The sequence below is a fragment of the Triplophysa rosa genome, linkage group LG13, assembly GCF_024868665.1.
Source record: "Triplophysa rosa linkage group LG13, Trosa_1v2, whole genome shotgun sequence".
Classification (NCBI taxonomy): domain Eukaryota; kingdom Metazoa; phylum Chordata; class Actinopteri; order Cypriniformes; family Nemacheilidae; genus Triplophysa; species Triplophysa rosa.
In genome coordinates, this window is record NC_079902.1 from 22,347,138 (window position 1) to 22,367,388 (window position 20,251).

General features: G+C 38.4%; 1 protein-coding gene across 2 annotated transcripts in view; it reads left to right on the forward strand.

The window, feature by feature from the left end:
* spock1 (SPARC (osteonectin), cwcv and kazal like domains proteoglycan 1) overlaps positions 1 to 20,251 on the forward strand; it is a 107,758-nt gene that overhangs the window by 74,788 nt on the left and 12,719 nt on the right. For both annotated transcript variants that reach the window (XM_057349734.1, XM_057349736.1), the window contains 3 exons: positions 6,150 to 6,264; positions 7,315 to 7,447; positions 8,719 to 8,833. In XM_057349734.1, the coding sequence (XP_057205717.1) occupies positions 6,150 to 6,264; positions 7,315 to 7,447; positions 8,719 to 8,833 (363 nt within the window). The remainder of the gene's footprint in view (positions 1 to 6,149; positions 6,265 to 7,314; positions 7,448 to 8,718; positions 8,834 to 20,251) is intronic.

A 20,251-nucleotide genomic window follows, 5' to 3' on the forward strand; every position in this document is an offset into this window, starting at 1 on the left:
AAGCCTGCATCTCTGATGGTATGGGGTTGCATGAGTGCGTGTGGCATGGGCAGCTTACACATCTGGAAAGGCACCATCAATGCTGAAAGGTATATCCAAGTTCTAGAACAACATATGCTCCCATCCAGACGTCGTCTCTTTCAGGGAAGACCTTGCATTTTCCAACATGACAATGCCAGACCACATACTGCATCAATTACAACATCATGGCTGCGTAGAAGAAGGATCCGGGTACTGAAATGGCCAGCCTGCAGTCCAGATCTTTCACCCATAGAAAACATTTGGCGCATCATAAAGAGGAAGATGCGACAAAGAAGACCTAAGACAGTCGAGCAACTAGAAGCCTGTATTAGACAAGAATGGGACAACATTCCTATTCCTAAACTTGAGCAACTTGTCTCCTCAGTCCCCAGACGTTTGCAGACTGTTATAAAAAGAAGAGGGGATGCCACACAGTGGTAAACATGGCCTTGTCCCAACTTTTTTGAGATGTGTTGATGCCATGAAATTTAAAATCAACTTATTTTTCCCTTAAAATGATACATTCTCTCAGTTTAAACATTTGATATGTCATCTATGTTGTATTCTGAATAAAATATTGAAATTTGAAACTTCCACATCATTGCATTCTGTTTTTATTCACAATTTGTACAGTGTCCCAACTTTTTTGGAATCGGGTTTGTACTAAAAGTAACTGTATTAAATTCAGATTAAATATAAAGTAATCCTTACTTTACTTTTATCAAGGGAAAAGATTAATTAAATTACTAGTAACTAATTACTAATTACTACCCAACATCTTGCTTTATGACACCAACAACACAAATACAGTGAGTGATTTATGAATTAATAGAAAAACAATTCATAGAAGTTCCTATGTATAAATCAAGGACATTTGCATTTAAGAAAGCTCAAACTAGATCTTTAATCTTGTTTTTTGATTTTTCTTTCTTTCTCTCTCTCTCTCTCTGCTTTCTCTCTCTCTCTCTCTCTCTCTCTCTCTCTCTCTCTCTCTCTCTCTCTCTCTCTCTCTCTCTCTCTCTCTCTTCTCTCTCTCCTCTCTCCCTCTCTCTCTCTCTCTCTCTCTCTCTCCTCTCGCTCTCTCTCCCTCCTCTCTCTCTCGCTCTCTCTCTCTCTCTCTCTCTCTCTCTCTCTCTCTCTCTCTCTCTCTCTCTCTCTCTCTCTCTCTCGTCTCTCTCTCTCTCTCTCTCTCTCTCTCTCTCTCTCTCTCTCTCTCTCTCTCTCTCTCTCTCTCTCTCTCTCTCTCTCTCTCTCTCTCTCTCTCTCTCTCTCTCTCTCTCTCTGTCTCTCTCTCTCTCTCTCTCTCTCTCTCTCTCTCTCTCTCTCTCCTCTCTCTCTCTCTCTCTCTCTCTCTCTCTCTCTCTCTCTCTCTCTCTCTCTCTCTCTCTCTCTCTCTCTCTCTCTCTCTCTCTCTCTCTCTCTCTCTCTCTCTCTCTCTCTCTCTCTCTCTCTGCTCTCTCTCTCTCTCTCTCTCTCTCTCTCTCTCGTCTCTCTCTCTCTCTCTCTCTCTCTCTCTCTCTCTCTCTCTCTCTCTCTCTCTCTCTCTCTCTCTCTCTCTCTCTCTCTCTCTCTCCTCTCTCTCTCTCTCTCTCTCGCTCTCACTCTCTCTCTCTCTCTCTCTCTCTCTCTTCTCTCTCTCTCTCTCTCTCGCTCTCTCTCTCTCGCTCTCTCTCTCTCTCTATCGCTGAATGACTCGATCGACACCTGATTGCCCCGTTGATGCCAAAGTCTGCAGATGGCACAGATGGTATTTGGTAGGCAGACGCCCTAATGTAGAGGGCATGTACCGTGTGTGTGCGTTTGTGTGTGAGCCTCTATCAAGGTTGTATATTTACTACAAAGCACCACAGCATGATATTAAAGAAGATTATAGCTTTGTGTATGAGAAGGTCTAATCTAAATGATTATTTGTTTACCAGGTGACATTTCGATTTCAGTGCAAGCTGATTAGCCAGTAGCTAACATTCAGACTCGTCCTGATTGGGTAATAGCAGGTGTTGATGCCGGAATCTGATGGTCTAATTTAGTCTCATTCATCCTGCCACACTTACAACAGATTTTAAAATAAAAGCAGGAAGAGTGTTCGCTTTAAAACGCCCCAGTGAAATGACGTGACGTGATTTTACCTGATCCGCAGATGTGCAACACTTCACATCTCCAGCGAGACTCGATGAATCACATTCGGTCTGCTGCAGGGAGGATAGCGCATGTTTAAGAGGTGTTGGTGGTGTGCAGGTGCGTTGACAAATTTGATACGGTACAAACCGAGATGCAGTTTACACACACAGAATCAACACATTCAAGCGCTCCGTTTATTACAATATCTTATAATATATAGAATATATCTTGTACTGAAAAACTTTTTTTTCCTGTGCAGATAATTCTGTTTTAAACAGGAGTCAGGAGTGTGTTGGGTGTTTCACCTGTTATGTATCATGTGATGCGTGCACACACACAGCTGCAGGGCAGCATATATGAAGCCATGTCACACTTTTATAGGATTAATTTACGGACTATCAAATCAGGCCTGTTTGAGAATCTCTCTCCCTTTTAATTCCACCCATAAAAATGATAAAACGTGTGTTCGTCTACGGGCCAGAGGCGCAGCAGGTTTCCATAGCGATGCCATGAGAAGCGTATGATGGAGGAGGAATCACCTCTCAGACAAACGAGTGCAGACGGGTTTTATTTTTCAGTGAAATGAATTTCTCATCACTCACTCTCCCCTGCAATGAAACACATCAGACAGAGATGAATGTGGACAGTATATCAGAGAACAGGCGATAGACGGATGAATAAAGAATGAAGTGTGTTCCTAAGAAATGAAGGATGTGGGATGGGGAGCTTGAGGAAAAGTCGGGTATGTTCACTATGGCGCACTACTGTAGTAGTTTTGCATGATTTGCAGTAAACTGAACATTTCCTGTATTTACAGAATATCCAGATGATCTACATTTGTACAACAGCACACTGCTTAACTTTACCTTCCATTCCTGCTGAAAAAAGAAACCATCAAAGAAATTCTAATGGATGTATGGTTTTAATGGGGATTTTTATGGTTTTAATGGTCTCAGTGGGTCTCTACTGTTAATGTGTTGAGATTTAATGGTGTGTTATCTGGTGGATGGCAACAAGTAGAACCATTAACCCCTACTGGAATAAGACCCAAAACACACTAAATAGAGGACTTTTATGGTGGTTTTACTGGTAAACAGCTTTTTATATTGGTTTTTAATGGATGGCAATAGAATTTGTACAGTTATTGTTTTATGCCTTTATCTGAATAGATTGATAAACTTTGAGATGTATTTCACTATTTACATTTAGAATAAAATACAAAGTATATAAAAATAAATCAGACCATAAGTTAAGTTTTTCTGAATTTACTATTTATTGGGATGTTTAGGTAAAATGATCATTTTTGTTTCATTTTGTGAATTACTGAATTACAGTATTTCTACCAAATTATAAATAAAAATGTTGTTTCTATTTGCGTTTATTTGCAAAACATGAAAACTAAAGAAACTGGTGAAAATAGCAGAAAAGATGTTCTGTATTTTTTCAGATCTCACATACTGCAAAGAAAACAAGTTCATATTCACTTTTTAAGCAATACAACAGTAATGTTTCTACATGTATTTAGGAAAATGTCCAGTTTTTTATGTGATAGTTTTTATCACAGTTTTCATGTGTCTTGTCATGCTGTCAGACTTTCACATTGCTGTTGAATGACTTTGTGACTCCTGAGGTTTGTTTTTGTTGAAATTGAACAGACACTGGACTGGAATGGCCACAATACATCTAGAAATGATGATTAAATAAAAATTTGTCTGCGGATGTATATACAGTTATTCATGATATATTGTTTTTGTGCCTGTTAATAAATGAATGAGGTCATGTGACAATCACATGCCGCTCTTATAAAACAGCAGGCAGTATATAGTATACACTGTGCAGTATGATCATATTTGTCTCCAAATACAAAGTTTATGAGTGTGTACGTCTTTCCCCTGTTTGTCGATTAGAATCGTCTGCTTGGTTAAACAGGAGTTGAATTTGTTCATTCAGGCCTGGAATGAAAAGTGTGAAGAAGTAAATATCATCCGTCCTCTCTCTCTCATCTCACATTTATCAGGCAGGATCTATCACACTTTCCTATTTTCATTCCCCACGTTCATACCCTGCAGTGGCAGAAGTGTTTGGGGTTCGTCTCTGAATATGAATGACCTGTTTTCTGTTGTAATAGAAAAACGACTGAATGAAATGAACGAATACACAATAGACTCGTATAAAGAGAGATGCATCATTGGTAGGTGTATGTGTACCTGTACATTTTATTACCTTATACACTCGCTCACCTCACTAGATTAATACTTTATTTTGTGACCTAAGCGTGTTTTTTGTTGTTGTTGTGACATTCACTCCATTAAGTCTTCTACTAGCTTAACAAAATCAGACGTGTGGGAAAAACATGAAAATGTCCTTCAGTGTATGTGTGTGTTCTCTGGTAATGCGTGTCCTTACTTTCCCTTCTACACAATTAAAGAGCCTCATCTCTCGTTCTTTCTCTACACCATCACCGTCTAAATCTCATACGCGGGAAAATATCAAATCATTGCTTCCGTCACAAGCTTGAGCGAGCTGAAGTCCATCAATACAGCATGTTTTTGTCTCTACGCACACACACAGCTCTGCTCTCTCATATAACACTAACAGACATAAAGGAAAAAATGAGAGAAAGTTAGATAGATGCAGCACAATACAGCTATTAGATAAATGAGGCGGAGTTTGACTAATTTTACTACATTGAAGGTTTGACATTCGGCATGATGTGAAGCTGTACTGCACAACTGCTTTAATATAACAAACAAAAAACAAACTTCTTAAAGCGGCTCCATTCGTTTTCCATTGACTAACTATTGTTTAATATTAGATGAGTTTGAGCGGCATATTTCATTAACACAAGTGATCGAAGCTCTGAATGAGGTGTGTGTGTGTGTGTGTGTGTGCGTGCGTGCGTGCGTGTGCGTGTGCGCGTGTGTGTTGAAGGCCAGTTGGCATGGCTGCACTCCAGATGAACAGCAGGTTGGCATCAAGCTTCTCTGACGTACACACACACAAAACGTGAAGGTCAGAGAGAGACATGCATGTTTGCCCTCGGATGAATCTACCGCTGTCTTTCACTTCCCTGGTGACCTTCCTCTGGAGACCCTTGTGTTGAGCGGTCTGACACACACACACACATTGAAATCTCTGATCACTTGTGTTAATGCAATATGCAACTCACTATGTTGTTCCATATTGTGTTACAGTGCTGGATTTCTGACGTTTTGCTTGGCATTCACTTTATCGTCATCATCGTGGAGACACCGTAGTGTGTGCTTATGTGTGCAGGCACTATAATTGATTTGACTGAGATGAATGCCTCATAAGTAATTGTAATGATCTTCATGCATAATCCCTCCTCATCTTCCTCCTCTTTCAGCAGTGTGTGTGTGTGAGAGAGAGAGAGAGGAAACAGTGTTTCTTCTCTTCCTCTCATCGTCAGGAACCGAGCTATTCCTCAAAGTCAGCCTTGTGCGGGCGTGCGTGTGTGTGTGTGTGTGTGTGTGTGTGTGTGTGTGTGTGTGAGAGAGAGAGAGATGATAAAACATTTGCCAGAAGGCTGCTGCATTGTTTCTCCTGTGTGTCTGCTGGAGTCCAGCTCTCCTGTCCTCATCACACTCGGTTTCTTTCTTTACTTCCATATCACTGACTCTCATCTGACAGGAAGAACAGAGAGAGACCGAAAAACATGAATATAAAACATGAGTGTGGGGTGTAGCTTCCATTGTGGGTAAAATAAGGATGGTAAACACCTACATTGTGGGGACCTGCCACGGTTTGCCATGAAGAAAACTGATTATTAAACCAAGTGCTTATTTGTAAATGTAAAGATGCTGTGAGGGTTTAGGGGTGCGGTAAGAGGTAGCGGGATAGAAGATAGCATTAGGTCAGTATAAAAACGATAGAAGTGTATGTTAAGTAAAGTGTTTGGAGAATGATGCTAGCATGCAGGTTACTAGGCCAAGTTTCATCTTTTAATACACCTCTCTCTCTCTCTCTCTCTCTCTCTCTCTCTATCCCAGGTCTTGACAGCACTAAAGATCCCTGTATGAAGGTTCATTGTCCACCTCACAAAGTGTGTGTGAGTCACGATTTCCAAACGGCCATTTGCACCAATCACAAGCCTGCACTGCACAGGTAAGACGTACAGCGTCTCGAGCGCTAGAATAGTTCATCTATGAATGTTGCATTAATGAAGTCTTGTGTGAATTATATGAATGCATTACCATGCATGGTTGATTATGCTCAACCACATAACACGCATTAATAATTCATAAATAGGTCCACACAGAATCTGCCGTCTTTTCACAGTTTCTGGAATAATTGTGGGAGAATTCCCAGTGAATGGGTTTCAATATGGTAAACAGTCAGAAATGTAATGTCCTAAAATCCGGCTCTTGGTTTCTAGACAGATTTTGAATCATTAGTCTTTATATTTCAACCATAAATTCAGTGTAATTCTGAAAAATGTGCTGATTGTATGAAACAATTTTCCCAGTAAGACTGATCAGAGAACAGATTCAACACAGCAGTGTAATGTCCTCAGTGTGGAGCTGATATTGCTAATTTACTTCAATATAATGAAATGAACTGCGGATCATGGAGTCGTACTGTAATGTACCATAATACGCTGTAATATACTCCATTATTTTGTAACACACAGCAGCGGTTCCCCGTGAAGAGATAAAAGCGGCTGCTTGAAAATTGCCCACCGAAAAGCACTTAAGAGAGACTTTTAACAGAAAGAGAGAGAGAGCGTCTGAGGACGAGAGACAGACAGACAGACTTTTTCTCTTCATAAAATATTTGCAGTGATTTTACTGGTGATATCAAATAGTTTTACTAGGTAATAAAAGGAATGTTAATTTGATTGATACTGTATATCATTTTTATTAATATACATTATTTCTTATTTATTTATGCCCGTTTCATTAAATTCAACCCAAAAGTCTGATGTCTGAGACCGAGAGATACATAGAAAGAGATATCCTTTTTTCGTCTCCTTGAGATGAACAGGCTGATTTCATGCTTTTTAAGAGATATTGACATTTTGAGTGTGAACAACAGTGGCATTATAGTCTTTTGTCACATTCCTCATCCCCCGTGTGTGTGTTTGTGATCAGATAAGCCTGCAGGACTTCTCACATCGAGCCTCACGGTTTTTTTTCTCTTTTTTCCTCTCTGTAGCGTTAAGCCCAGAAAAGGAAGTCTTCTCCATAAGCGTTGGATGGGTGCTATGAATCATGGGAAATGTAAGGCCTGTCCTGTTGTTCACTCCAACCCAGTGTGCGGCTCTGATGGACACACATACTCCTCAAAGGTAACAATTTACCACGGTATTTATATCAGATCGCTGATGGTTTAAAGGTGCACACATCATCTGTAACGCACACATTTTTTACAATGTTTCCTTAAAGTATGAATACAAAGTGTTTAGTTTTAGTTGAATAATAATTGTGTTTCCCATGTAATTATTTTGATCAACCTTAAAGTCAAGCAGATGACAGATTAATACTTACATTTAAATGCGTGTATATTTAATATAAGAAATGAACCCGAGAGCAGTGTGAGATTGTGATACGGGGTGGCTGACTCCGCACACTAAACTGGGATATGTGATAGCTTTTAAACAACCGTTGAGAATAATCCTGATGTTTCAGGATAGTAATATACCGATCTGACCGGAATCACTTTGTGTGTGGAGGTCAAGATGTTCAGGTGAAGAATAAATGTAATGTGATCTCTCAAGGTTCACCTGAACACCATCAGAAGCAAGATCATTTTGTCCCAAAGAAGCAAAAATTCCAATATCATCCCCCACTTCTCTCGCTCTCTCCTGGTGTAAATGATGTAGTGTGGTGTGATGGATGGTGAGGTGGATGAACTGTGTCTGCTGTTGATATTGGATTCCCAAATCCTGCAGCCCTCTCCTCCCCCCCACTCCAGAACAGAGAGAAAGACCTAAACCTCCAGCCTAACCTGTACCTCCCGCCTGTGACCTCACTTCTTTGACCCCGCCCACTCAATTTCCTTCCCTTCATCCAGAATGAAATCAAATGTATGAGATGGGGAGAGAGGGACATTGCAGCCTGTAGTGAAAAATAGAGAGATAAACAGATAGAATGAGAAATACATATGATATTTGACAGAAAAAGAACACTTTTATTAAATAAAATTAAAATCAAGCAAGTTAGAAGTTTTTAAAAGTTTTTTTGTGCAGAATGAAACTAATTAAAAACTAACTAATAAAAACTAATTTTAAAAGAAATTTTAAAGATAAAAAAGAAAGCACCAATCTTTGTATCATGATGAAAAAGGGACTAAATTATGAAATTAAATCTCTTTCACATTGCACATCCACATTTAGAAAGAGTTATATTGCATATTTCTCTCTCTATTTGGTCTATCATTCATGGATTATGAATATAAATTAAATGGGAAAGGTCCTTCGGGGAAAACCAAGTGTGCTGATAAACTGCAACGTACAAATTTCTGTGCTGATATACCACATTCCAACCTCTGATTATCACATGCGCACTTCCTGTCTGCAAATGAACAACATGACCCAGAATCCTCTCTGTTTTTCCACAGTGTAAACTTGAATTCCAGGCGTGCAGCTCCAGCAAGAGTATCTCTGTGAAGTGTGAGGGTCCGTGTCCCTGCCTGCCATCACAGGAAGTCATCAAAGCACAGAATGAGAAAAACGGTAAGTCATTTCCTGTTGGCTTGGATCCTTCGCTGTAAAGAGATCAAATCTACAGAAATGACACTCAGAATGGAGACCAGGGCTTTGTTTACACTGTATATAAATCTGATTTGTTTTTCCGATCTGATCTTGTAAGCTGACTGTTCACACTGTTGTTTTGCCCGTGATGAAATCTGCTCTGTTTGTTCAGACAGGGTTGTCAATTTTCAGCGGTCGATAATGTAATGATTGATCTGTCATGGCACTTCTGAATATAGATATACTTGATTTATTTTTCATTTAGTTTTAACGTCTTGTCTGAATCTGCACTACCAAAAAATAGTCTGATTTAAAGAAGAACTAGATAAGCCAAACAAAGCCTATGAAGGACACAGAAAAACAATTCCCTCTTATTCTGAGATTTGCATGTGTGTGTGCTTCCTAAGGGGACAGATGAAGTGATGGGGAATGTAGAGTTTTGGACACAGCACTGGACATTGCGAGGACAAGGTCACCAAAAAATAGACCGAGCGAGACAGAGAAGGACAGATGAGAGGATGATTGTGTTTGGACAGAGTTCATATCAGGTTCTGTGTAATTCCCCATAGGATGGAAAATCATGTCTGAGATCTCTTTAATAACTTAGGCCCAATCCCAATTCTATGTTCTACCCCTTCGCCTACTCCTCGCCCCTTCCCCTTGAAACAAAGTGGTAAAGGGAAGGGTTACAAACCACTACTACACTGGTATACGTCACCATACGTCGTTGCTAGTTCCTAACGTTACGTCAGAGGACATGCACCGATGCACCGGGTATATGACATAAAAATATATTTTCTTTTTTTGCAAACGTTAAAAAAGAACATCACCGTAAATACAAACACAAAATTGAATGTAACATACATAAAATGAAAAACTGTCATAAAAATCCTTATTAATGGCAAAAATGACTCACATTTGGGTCTGCTTGCTCGAGTGAGCAGCCATGTTGGAAATTTCTGTTATCCCTTCGTTTGAAGTGAGGTCCCGAAAAATCTTCGTTTGAAGGGCTATCTGACCCTTCCCCTTACCCCTACCCCTCCAACCAAAAGAGAATTGAGACACCCCTACCCCTTCACGTGAACGTGCCAAACGGAGGGGTAGGGGAAAGTGTAGGGGTAAGCGGTAGAATTGGGATTGGGCCTTAATTTTGGGATGAAGTACCGTCTCACATGTTTCTCTTTATAAAATTACCACAGAAATCAGAAGAGTTTTAGAAAAGATCCACATTTATCATATGCGTCTATGGTTATACTGTGGAGTATGTTAACAGTTGACGCACGTACAGTATTGACCCATAATAAAAATCTATTTTTCCTCCACTTTCTTAGAGAAACATCTAAAACTGTATTGATACGTAAATGAAATGTAACTCTATTATGTATCCGAATGAACAATAACATTTTCCTCTAGGTGTGTAATTTAGATTAGTTTGAACATGTTTGTGTTATTTTGCCAAACATATCCCCATCAGACTAAAGCTGTCTGTCTCTCAGTCTCGCTCTGTCTCTCCCTCTCTGTTATGGTGTAAGATCTGAGCAGAGATGAAGGTTCAGTAGTGAGTTCTGATGTCAGTATTTTAATGACTTCAGAGAACCGACACGATCTTTAATTGGAAAAGTGCTGTAGACATCAGGAAGCGATTACCACAGAGGGGGGCGAGGAAAATAGTGTGGAAAATTCTGTATTTAAAATTCAATCCATCGTTATTGTTTCTTTTCCTTTTTACCTGTTCGTCTGATGTTGTCTTTCATCTTAATCTGATTTGTTTTATGAATCAGTTCTCAGTGTCACAGATAGATCAGTTTTGAGCGTCACAGATAAATCAGTCATTGTCATAGGTGAATTAGTTCTCAGTGTCTCAGATGAATCAGTTCTCACATGTGAAAAGTTTCTCAGTGTCTCAGATGAATCAGTTTCTCAGATGAATCATTTCTCAATGTCATTTTACATTTACATTTATTCATTTGGCAGACGCTTTTATCAAAAGCAACTTACAAGTAGGAGAGCATATAAACATTTTGCCAACACGCTAAACAGTACCGTTAGTTTGTCTCCGATGAATCAGTACTCACAGGTGAATCAGTTCTCAGTGTCTCAGATGAATCAGTTCTCAGTGTCTCATATGAATCAGTTCTCATTGTCTCAGATGAATCAGTTCTCAGTGTCACGGGTGAATCAGTTCTCAGTGTCTCAGATGAATCAGTTCTCAGTGTCACGGGTGAATCAGTTCTTAGTGTCTCAGATGAATCAGTTCTCAGTGTCACGGGTGAATCAGTTCTCAGTGTCTCAGATGAATCAGTTCTCAGTGTCACGGGTGAATCAGTTCTCAGTGTCTCAGATGAATCAGTTCTCAGTGTCACGGGTGAATCAGTTCTCAGTGTCTCAGATGAATCAGTTCTCAGTGTCACGGGTGAATCAGTTCTCAGTGTCTCAGATGAATCAGTTCTCAGTGTCACGGGTGAATCAGTTCTCAGTGTCTCAGATGAATCAGTTCTCAGTGTCACGGGTGAATCAGTTCTCAGTGTCTCAGATGAATCAGTTCTCAGTGTCACGGGTGAATCAGTTCTCAGTGTCTCAGATGAATCAGTTCTCAGTGTCACAGGTGAATCAGTTCTCAGTGTCTCAGATGAATCAGTTCTCAGTGTCACGGGTGAATCAGTTCTCAGTGTCTCAGATGAATCAGTTCTCAGTGTCACGGGTGAATCAGTTCTCAGTGTCTCAGATGAATCAGTTCTCAGTGTCACGGGTGAATCAGTTCTCAGTGTCTCAGATGAATCAGTTCTCAATGTCTCAGATGAATCAGTTCTCATTGACTCAGATGAATCACTTCTCAGTGTCTCAGATGAATCACTTCTCAATGTCACAGATGAATCGATTCTCGTGTCATGGCTGATTTAGTTATCATTGTCATGTGTGAATCAGTTTATGTCAATGGTGAATCTGTTATCATTGTAACAGATGAATCGATTCTCAGTTCCGCAGATGAATCGGCTTCATTAAGGGACGTTAATTTTTTAGTAAGTTAAAAAATCACAAATTAATATTTAGAGTATATGAAAACCGTTCATATCAAAGCAACCTTGAGGGGTTGTGTGTGTTGGCCGAGTGCCGACCATTGAGAGAAATATAAGTGCAAACTTATAAGTGTCTGCAGGTTTCACAGACCTCCTCCTGCCCTGCAGCTGAGCGGAGGTGTGTTAGGGTGAAAGGATGGATGTCAGGTGACAGGGGACGGGCAGAGAGAGAGAAATATGATCTGAGAATAGTAGAGAGAGATTTTTTACCCACAGCAGGAGAGAACGGTGAAGAATAGAGAGATTACCTGAGAGAAAACAGTGTAGAAAGATGAGAGAATGTGTACGTGGCAAACACGCATGCTCATTATGTTCTGAGGAGTCATTTTTCACTCTTTACACCATGATAACACACACGCACACTCATCTTTCTTCATTGGGCCTTAGAGGAAAAAAGCAATATGAGACTCTCAGAGGAAAACTACATCCAGAGCTATTTGTGTCATTGATGTTTTCTGTGTGATACAGTAATACTGTTCCTGGGTTAGTTCTGCTATCCAGCACATTTTCACGTCCCGATCATTTGTGTATTCATATATTAAATAACAATTTTTCGAGATGGGTCAGTTTCTCGCTGGATGTTATCATATCTTCTAAAAAGAAATATTCTGTGTTTATTCATCCAATCTGAAACATTTAAAATGAATTTTTTAAAAAGTCAACGTATATTTCAAGATGCCCGCCTCATGTAAGCTAACTGTGATCATTTGAATTCACTTTTATTTCCATCCGTGTTCATTTTCTCTCCATTGTGTTCAGAAACACGTTTCTGTGGATGTTTGCGTATTTTAAGTAGAACGTGTGTGAATGTCAGGTTTGTCTACCGTTATTATTTAATGCATCAGAGTAAATGTCATCAGAGGATGTGACTCTTTCTTATGAACATTTCATTCAAAGGTCAGACATATCGCTGTCTCTCACAACCAGTTTAAATGATATTCTTGTGTCTGTGCCTCACACTGAATGCTGATACTGAATATTTATTGCATTACATTACACATCAGATAGATGTGATAAATTCTTGAACCAAGTCATACTTTAATGTGATTCTTACTGTACTATTCCTCACACAGTGACCCACTTAAAAGATTTAAAAAATTGCATTTAGTGGTTGCCAAGGTGATTTTGGAACAGTCCTGTGCTTGCTGGGCCGTGGTTGCTAAGGTGCTCTGGGTGGTTGCTAAGTTTGATGGAAGTTCATTACAGATCCCAGTGGTTTTAGTACTGGAACACCTGAGATAGTTTGCATTTATGAGCGTTAAAGGTGACCCTTCTTAAGAGAAGTGTTGTGTCTTTGGATGTCCTACTTTATACTTGATTACCCATAATTCAGCGGTGCCAACACGCAGTGCCTGTGCAATTCCTTGTGGGAGGGTGTGTGTGTCTGTGTGAACGTGAATTTGCATTGTTGCCAGACTTTATGAATTATCAGAAGAGCTGAGCGTGCACACACACACACACCGTCAGCGGGCGGCCATGTGGATTACACTGTATTTTGATTAAAGGAAGTAAAAAGAGCTCAAAGTTCAACACAGTGAGCCTGAAAAGAGACAAAGGAAAGCACAGCTAATTAATTAATGATTCTTGTTATCAGTGTTTCCCTCTGATAGTCCTGCACTTACTGATAAAGCACAGAGGATAACTGCAGTCTCTCTCTCTCTATCTTTCTCTTTTCTCTCGTTGACTGCAAGCCAATTAATTAATCAAACTCTGTGAGATGAAACATCGAATCATATATGTGGCCTGCAGTTGCTTTCACACACAGATCTCATCGGGAGCTAGAGGTATTGTGCACAGATGCTTCAGAAGAAAAAGGCCATGTGCCGTGTGTCCCAGAGCAAGATTTCACAAACTCTGTGATGACACGCATAAACAAACAGCTTGTGGGCTAACGCGACTTCATCTGTCCGCTATTCCACTTTCCATTCCTCTGTCCGTCCAGACAGTTATTGATCATTTAGTCCATTCAAGCATCTTGGGTTTTTAGCAGTCTTAAAACCATTCATTTACTGTACCTGAGCATTTGCACATGTTAAATAACTATGTGTTGGGAATAAAGAAAGCCTGTATGTTTAATGTGCGTGATCAGGTGTATGTTCCTGTCGCTCAATTAAAAGAGCATTGCGTTAAAGGATGTGGCTTTGATACTGATCAAATGTATATGAGTTAGTTAGTTTATAAAGTACATTTAAAAACAAAGTGCTGTACAGAAAATTGGAAACAAAACATAGAAAGATAACTTAACAATCAGCCGAATAAAATAAAGTAAATAAAAATAAAAACACAGTAAAATACATTAGTTGTTAAAACGCCAGGATCAAAATTTCTACTACCAGTCAGCGGCGTTCTGAACATGTTGTAGACGCCCAATGGATGAACTATTAACTAAAGTGAATTACAATAGTCAAGACGTGTGGTGATGAATGCATGAATAACTGTTTCAAAATTCCTGAGGGAGAGAAAAGTTTTAACGTAAATGAAAAAAGCGTGATTTAACAACAGAATTCATCTGTTTGTCGAACCGAAGTCCTGAGTCAAATAAGACACCAAGGTTTTTCGCACACGGAGTAACATGAGAACTTAAGCTGCCTAGATCCAGATCACCCCATCATAAAAATCACTTGGTCCAAACAATACAACTTTTCTCATTTAAGGCCAAAAGATTCTGTGAAGGTCATAATTTCAGATCCTGTAAGCATGCTAGCAACGACTCAATAGAACATGAATCTTTGCATTGGAAGGTACAACTGGGTGTCGTCAGCATATGAAACGACACTCCATGTTTGGAAAATAAAGATCCCAGTGGCAACATGTATAAGGAGAAAAGTGTGGGAGCTAGGGTTGATCCCTGTGGAACACCAGAAGAGAGGTGTGCTACTGAAGAAGTATGTTTTCCAATGCAAACAGAGAAATTCCTATTAGTTAAATAGGACCTAAACTATTTTAACACGGTACTCTGAATGCCAACATAACTTTACAAACGAGGAATTAAAATGTTATGATCAACCATATTGAATGCTGAGCTGAGATCTAAAAGGTTCAAAGCAACAACATTCCCATTATCAGTAGACAGCATAATGTCATTTGCAGGGCTGGGGAGTAACGAAATACATGTAACTTAGTTACGTATTTAAAATACAAAATTTGAGTAACTGTATTTCATTACAGTTACTTTTTAAATGGTGGTAATCAAATTACAGTTACATCCGAAAAGTATTTTAGATTACCAAAGTGATTACTTGGAATTTCAACTTTATATTAACGGTAACGCGCAATTAATGTAAACAGCAATCATGGATTCTCTAACTCGGACATTCTGCAAAAGCATCCTAAAATACAGTTCTGCTCATTTTCATGCCCCTCGCAGAATATGCAAAATATGAATAATTTTAACAAAGTAAGAGGGATCTGGGTTCATAGAAATTGCATATTAATTATATTTAGTTCTGAATAAGCTATTTCACGCAATAGAAGTTTTCATATACTCCAATACACAATTTCAGCCAATTTATACAAATTGCCACATAAAAAATTGACATACTCTTGAATCTTTAATGTCTGTGTTTACCTGAATGACCAACAACTGTTTTCATGTTTTGTGAGTCCCTTGTTTAAGTAATTTGTTTAGGTAATTGCGACTTTTTATCTCAGAGTTCTTTTATCTCACAGTTCTGACTTTTTCTCACAATTGCGAGTTTATAACTCACAAATCTGACTTATTTTCTTAGAATTGTGAGAGATATACACTCACAATTGCATCTGTCAGTCCAATGAGAGAAAAAACACTGACTTTTTTCTCAGAATTGCGAGCTTGAGAAAAAAACTCTGAATTGTTATAAAGTCAGAATTGCGTGAAATAAACTTACTATACAAATGTCAAAATTGCAATTCTGATTTCATAACTTGCAACTGCGAGTTTAAATCTTGCAATTCTGAAAAAACTAATTTTAATTTGTTTATTTAGTGATGGAAACACAATGGATTCAGAGAAGGGGTGAAAATGTTTAAACAGGATGATGTGTAAAAGTTTTTTATTTTGTTTATAGATAATATTTTTTCATTTATTTCTGCCCTTCACATTAAGCATGTATAACCACACGTTTCCCAGAAGACAAAATAAGTACATTTTGCCTCCAATTCAAAAAAGTTTACACACCCCAGCTCTTAATGTATTGTGCTGCCTTTATGAGCATCAGCATTTTTCCTTCTCTTTTTTCTAAGATTGTGTGCTTTTTTGATTTAAGATATATTGTGGAAAACTAATGTTGTTTCAAATAAAATGCAGAGGAAAACCAAGTCCTCTGTTTCTGGATCCCTTTGTGTTACGTACCTTATCAGTATTCCAAACTAAAGTATTTAGATTAAGTTACAGAACATGTGTAATCTAACTAAATACATTACAAATTACTTTTTAAAACATGTATTTTGTAATCTGTAGTGAAATACATTTTAAAAGTAACCTTCCCAGCCCTGGTCATTTGTGATTTTCAATAACGCAGATTCCGTACTATGTCATTTTCTGTAACCTGACCTAAAAGTTTCGTAAAACTTTTATATCAGTATATCAGTATCAGATTTTCAGTTCATGGTTATCGTGTCCAAAAGTTTCACGATAATGATATTATCATAATATCTGTTGCTTTTTTCATTAGGGCTGTCAAAATATCAAATTTACAGTTCAACGGTTATCACGCCCCAAATATTCGCTGTGATGGTTTTATCACGGTTACTGTTTCTTTTTGTATATTGGGGCTGTGCCAATATCAGATTTTCAGTTCATGGTTATCATGTCCAAAGATAATGATATTATCACGATATCTGTTACTTAGTAAGTAAATAATGCTGTCATCTTTCATTTAGTTTGATTTGTATTTTCTCTTTTTGGTTAATGAGTAACACTTAAAATTTGAGTGTAGGGAGGGAGAGAGAGAGTTTGCAAAATTTTTAAACAGTCGCTAAACATTTTACAATATGATCATGTGTAACTTATTAACACAATATTGATAATCACGGTTTTTTATATCATGGTTACTGTCATTGCCGGTATATTGTCACAGCCCTAGCTTGCAGTGTGTTTGTGTTTCACGGGTACATACAGTAGTGTGTTTGTTTTTGTATTGTTGGTTTAAGAGTTTTTGATTTGATCTGCTCATCTTTTCCAACTCGCTGTTCTGTGTTGAATCGTGAAACACCCATAATCCTTCACTCTGGCAGGAGATGAATCGCTGAAGATCTCAGTTAATCACTCTCCAAACATTCCCATTCACCCCAGAATCTGCTGGAAGTTTTCCACTGTCCACCCACCAGCTGCGAGCACACACCTTCCCCAACACGCTCCTGATGCGAATGTCTCACTTTTTGCAAGATGTTTCTGAGCTTTGAGAACGAGCTCACAGAGAGAAGAGCGAGAGGAGGTTTTTTAAACTATAGAACAGACAACACCCACTCAACATGTGCTCCTATCCAGGATAAACACAGTCCTTCCCTCCACAACACACACACATACCCACACGCTCCGGATTTGTCTTTACTGAAACTGCTCATTTAAAAAGATTAATTCTTTTAACCACATTCCCAGTTTCATTTTAATTAAGCAGCGCTGCAGGCACAGAAAGCAAACATGCAGGAGTGATGAACCTCCATCAGGAATACAATCTCTGCAGCTGTATGTCAAAGCCCCTCAGATAAGAGCAAATTAACTCCGCCATCTGTCTGCACAGGCGTCTATTCACAACGCTGCTACACTGGATGATATAAAAGCGTTCCTTCAAAAACTAGAATTACTTCCTGAAAATGTAACCAGTAACTCCCACAATGTAAATATAGCCCGACTCTACTTTTACAGTAGTTGCTTTTGGGTTGAAAAAGATTTGAAAGAAATCATATTAGAGTTTTTTTAAACGTGTGTTATTTACTTTATGTGAGTTTGCTAAACAGATTGTTTGGAAACCAATTTGAAAGGCAGTCAGTGTTTTTGGACTCTTGGTGAATGATGTCATTTGATGTCATTGTGCCTGTTGCAATATTTAGCATGATATTTATTTATTAGGAAGTTCTTGGAAAGAGTTCTTCAAACAGTTTTGTGCCCTCTTTTAATAAAAACTTCATAAAACGTGCTGTATAATGTCCCTTTGAAAAAGACAAATGAATGCCAAGAAAAACTGCACCAAACCAATTCAGATGAGATTGGTTTGGTGCTTGTCTTCTTTCAATGAATGTGTCTGTGTTATATATTTTAGGGACAATTTTAGACCTAAAAATGAGCATTTGTAAAAAATACCATAAAAATATAGTAAATAAAAAATTGAAAATGGTAAAATGCAAAAAAATAAAGTTTATCTTAGAGTGTAGTCAGCACTTCTTGTCCGGTGTGTGACCTCTGCTTTAGACTTTTGTTTAGTATTTAGAACTAGCTATGTATAAAAACTATAGAAAAGAGTGTGTGTGGGCATGTGTGTTTGTGGTTTTGTGTTCATAATGTCATATGTGAACCAAGACAACACATCTGTTACATTGCAGCATGACTATAGATGCCCTTACTAAATGCTCAGGTGAAAAGATCATCTACCTGTGTGGCCACACCTGTGTTTCGCACCTGTTACCAGTTAACAACCCAGTGACAAAAATGCAGCCGTGTGTGCCATCGATCAGGGGTGCGTTTACCAGTAGCATCGTTAGCTAACTATGGTGGCAAGTTCCATCGTTCCTGTATAGTTCAACGATTCACGTGTTTCCTGAAACCATCACTTCAACGATCAGTCGCAAACAGGATTGCAAAGTTGCGTGGATGGAACTACAGCTCTTCAGCTGTGGTTAGAAGCACAGCTCCTTATTATTATGACATGTAGACTTTACACCGTGCTCTTGAGCAAAAAAGCAAGCAACAAGCAGTGCATTCTATAGCCATCATTTGTAATGTATAAAAAATAATTTAAAGTCTTTTAGTTTGTCAAGAGTTTTAATTCGCTGTTTTTTTTTTTAAAGTACACATGCGCACGGCCAGGGCTGGGAAGGTTACTTTTAAAATGTATTTCACTACAGATTACAAAATACATGCTTTAAAAAGTAATCTGTAACGTATTTCATTAGATTACACAAATTTTGTAACTTAATCCAAATACTTTAGAATACTTTGGAATACTAATAAGGTACATAAAACAGAGGGATCACTTGGCTTTCCTCGTATTATTTTAAACAACAGCAGTTTTACAGTTTTCCCTCATTGGACATCATAGTCCACAATTGTGAGTGTATGTCTCACAATTCTAAGAAAAGAAGTCAGAATTGTGCGTTAAAAAGTCAGAGTCAGTTTTACTAAAAGTCGCAATTACCTTAAAAATGACTTAGGCACTCACAAACAACTATCACAAAACATGAAACAGTCGTTGATCATTCAGGTAACGACATTTTTACATTTTTTAATGTGGCAATGAGTATAAATTCAGGCTGTTTGTCTTCTGGAGTATATGTAAACTTTTATTGTGTGAAATAGCCTATTCAGGACAGTACTAAATAAAATTAACATGCAATTTCTATGAACCCAGATACCTTTTATTTTGTCAAAATTATTCTTATTTTGCATATTCGGCAATGGGAATGAAACTTATGAGCAGAACTGTAGTTTAGGATGCTTTTGCAGATTGTAAGAGTCAGAGAATCACAGATTGCTGTTTACTTTAATTGCCTGTTACAGTTTATATTAATGTTTAAATGAAATAAATGACATTAAAATTCCAAGTAATCACTTTGGTAATCTAAAATACTTTTTGGATGTAACTGTAATTTGATTACCACCCATTTAAAGGTAACTGTAATGAAATACAGTTACTCAAATTTTGTATTTTACATACGTAACTAAGTTACTCTCCAGCCTCCAGCCCTGTTTTCGGGACACCCGTGACTAGTTAGTTAGTTTCTCCAAAGATGCATAGTACTATGGTGGTTAACCAGCAAGTTATGTTGTTGTTCGGGAAATGCACCCCAGATCAATATGAGCACTGCTTGGTGAGTTTGACCAGAAAGAATACAGAGCACAAGTTATTTTTGAACTTTAAGGGGCCAAGTCTCGCTCGACAGTATTTTTTGTAAACTGTTTCTTTAAATCAGTTGCCCTTTAGGTTGTTCACCCTTCTCTTCAATGTAATTTTCGTTTTCAAGGGGACGAGAAATTATGTTTAGTAAAGGCCACCAAACAAGTGACCTCCTCACGCTTGAGTGCTAAAACTCTCTAATTATAAGTTTTGAAGAATCTACTTAATCCTCTCACTCTCTCTCTCTCTCTCTCTCTCTCTCTCTCTCTCTCTCTGGGGTGTGTGGAGTATAT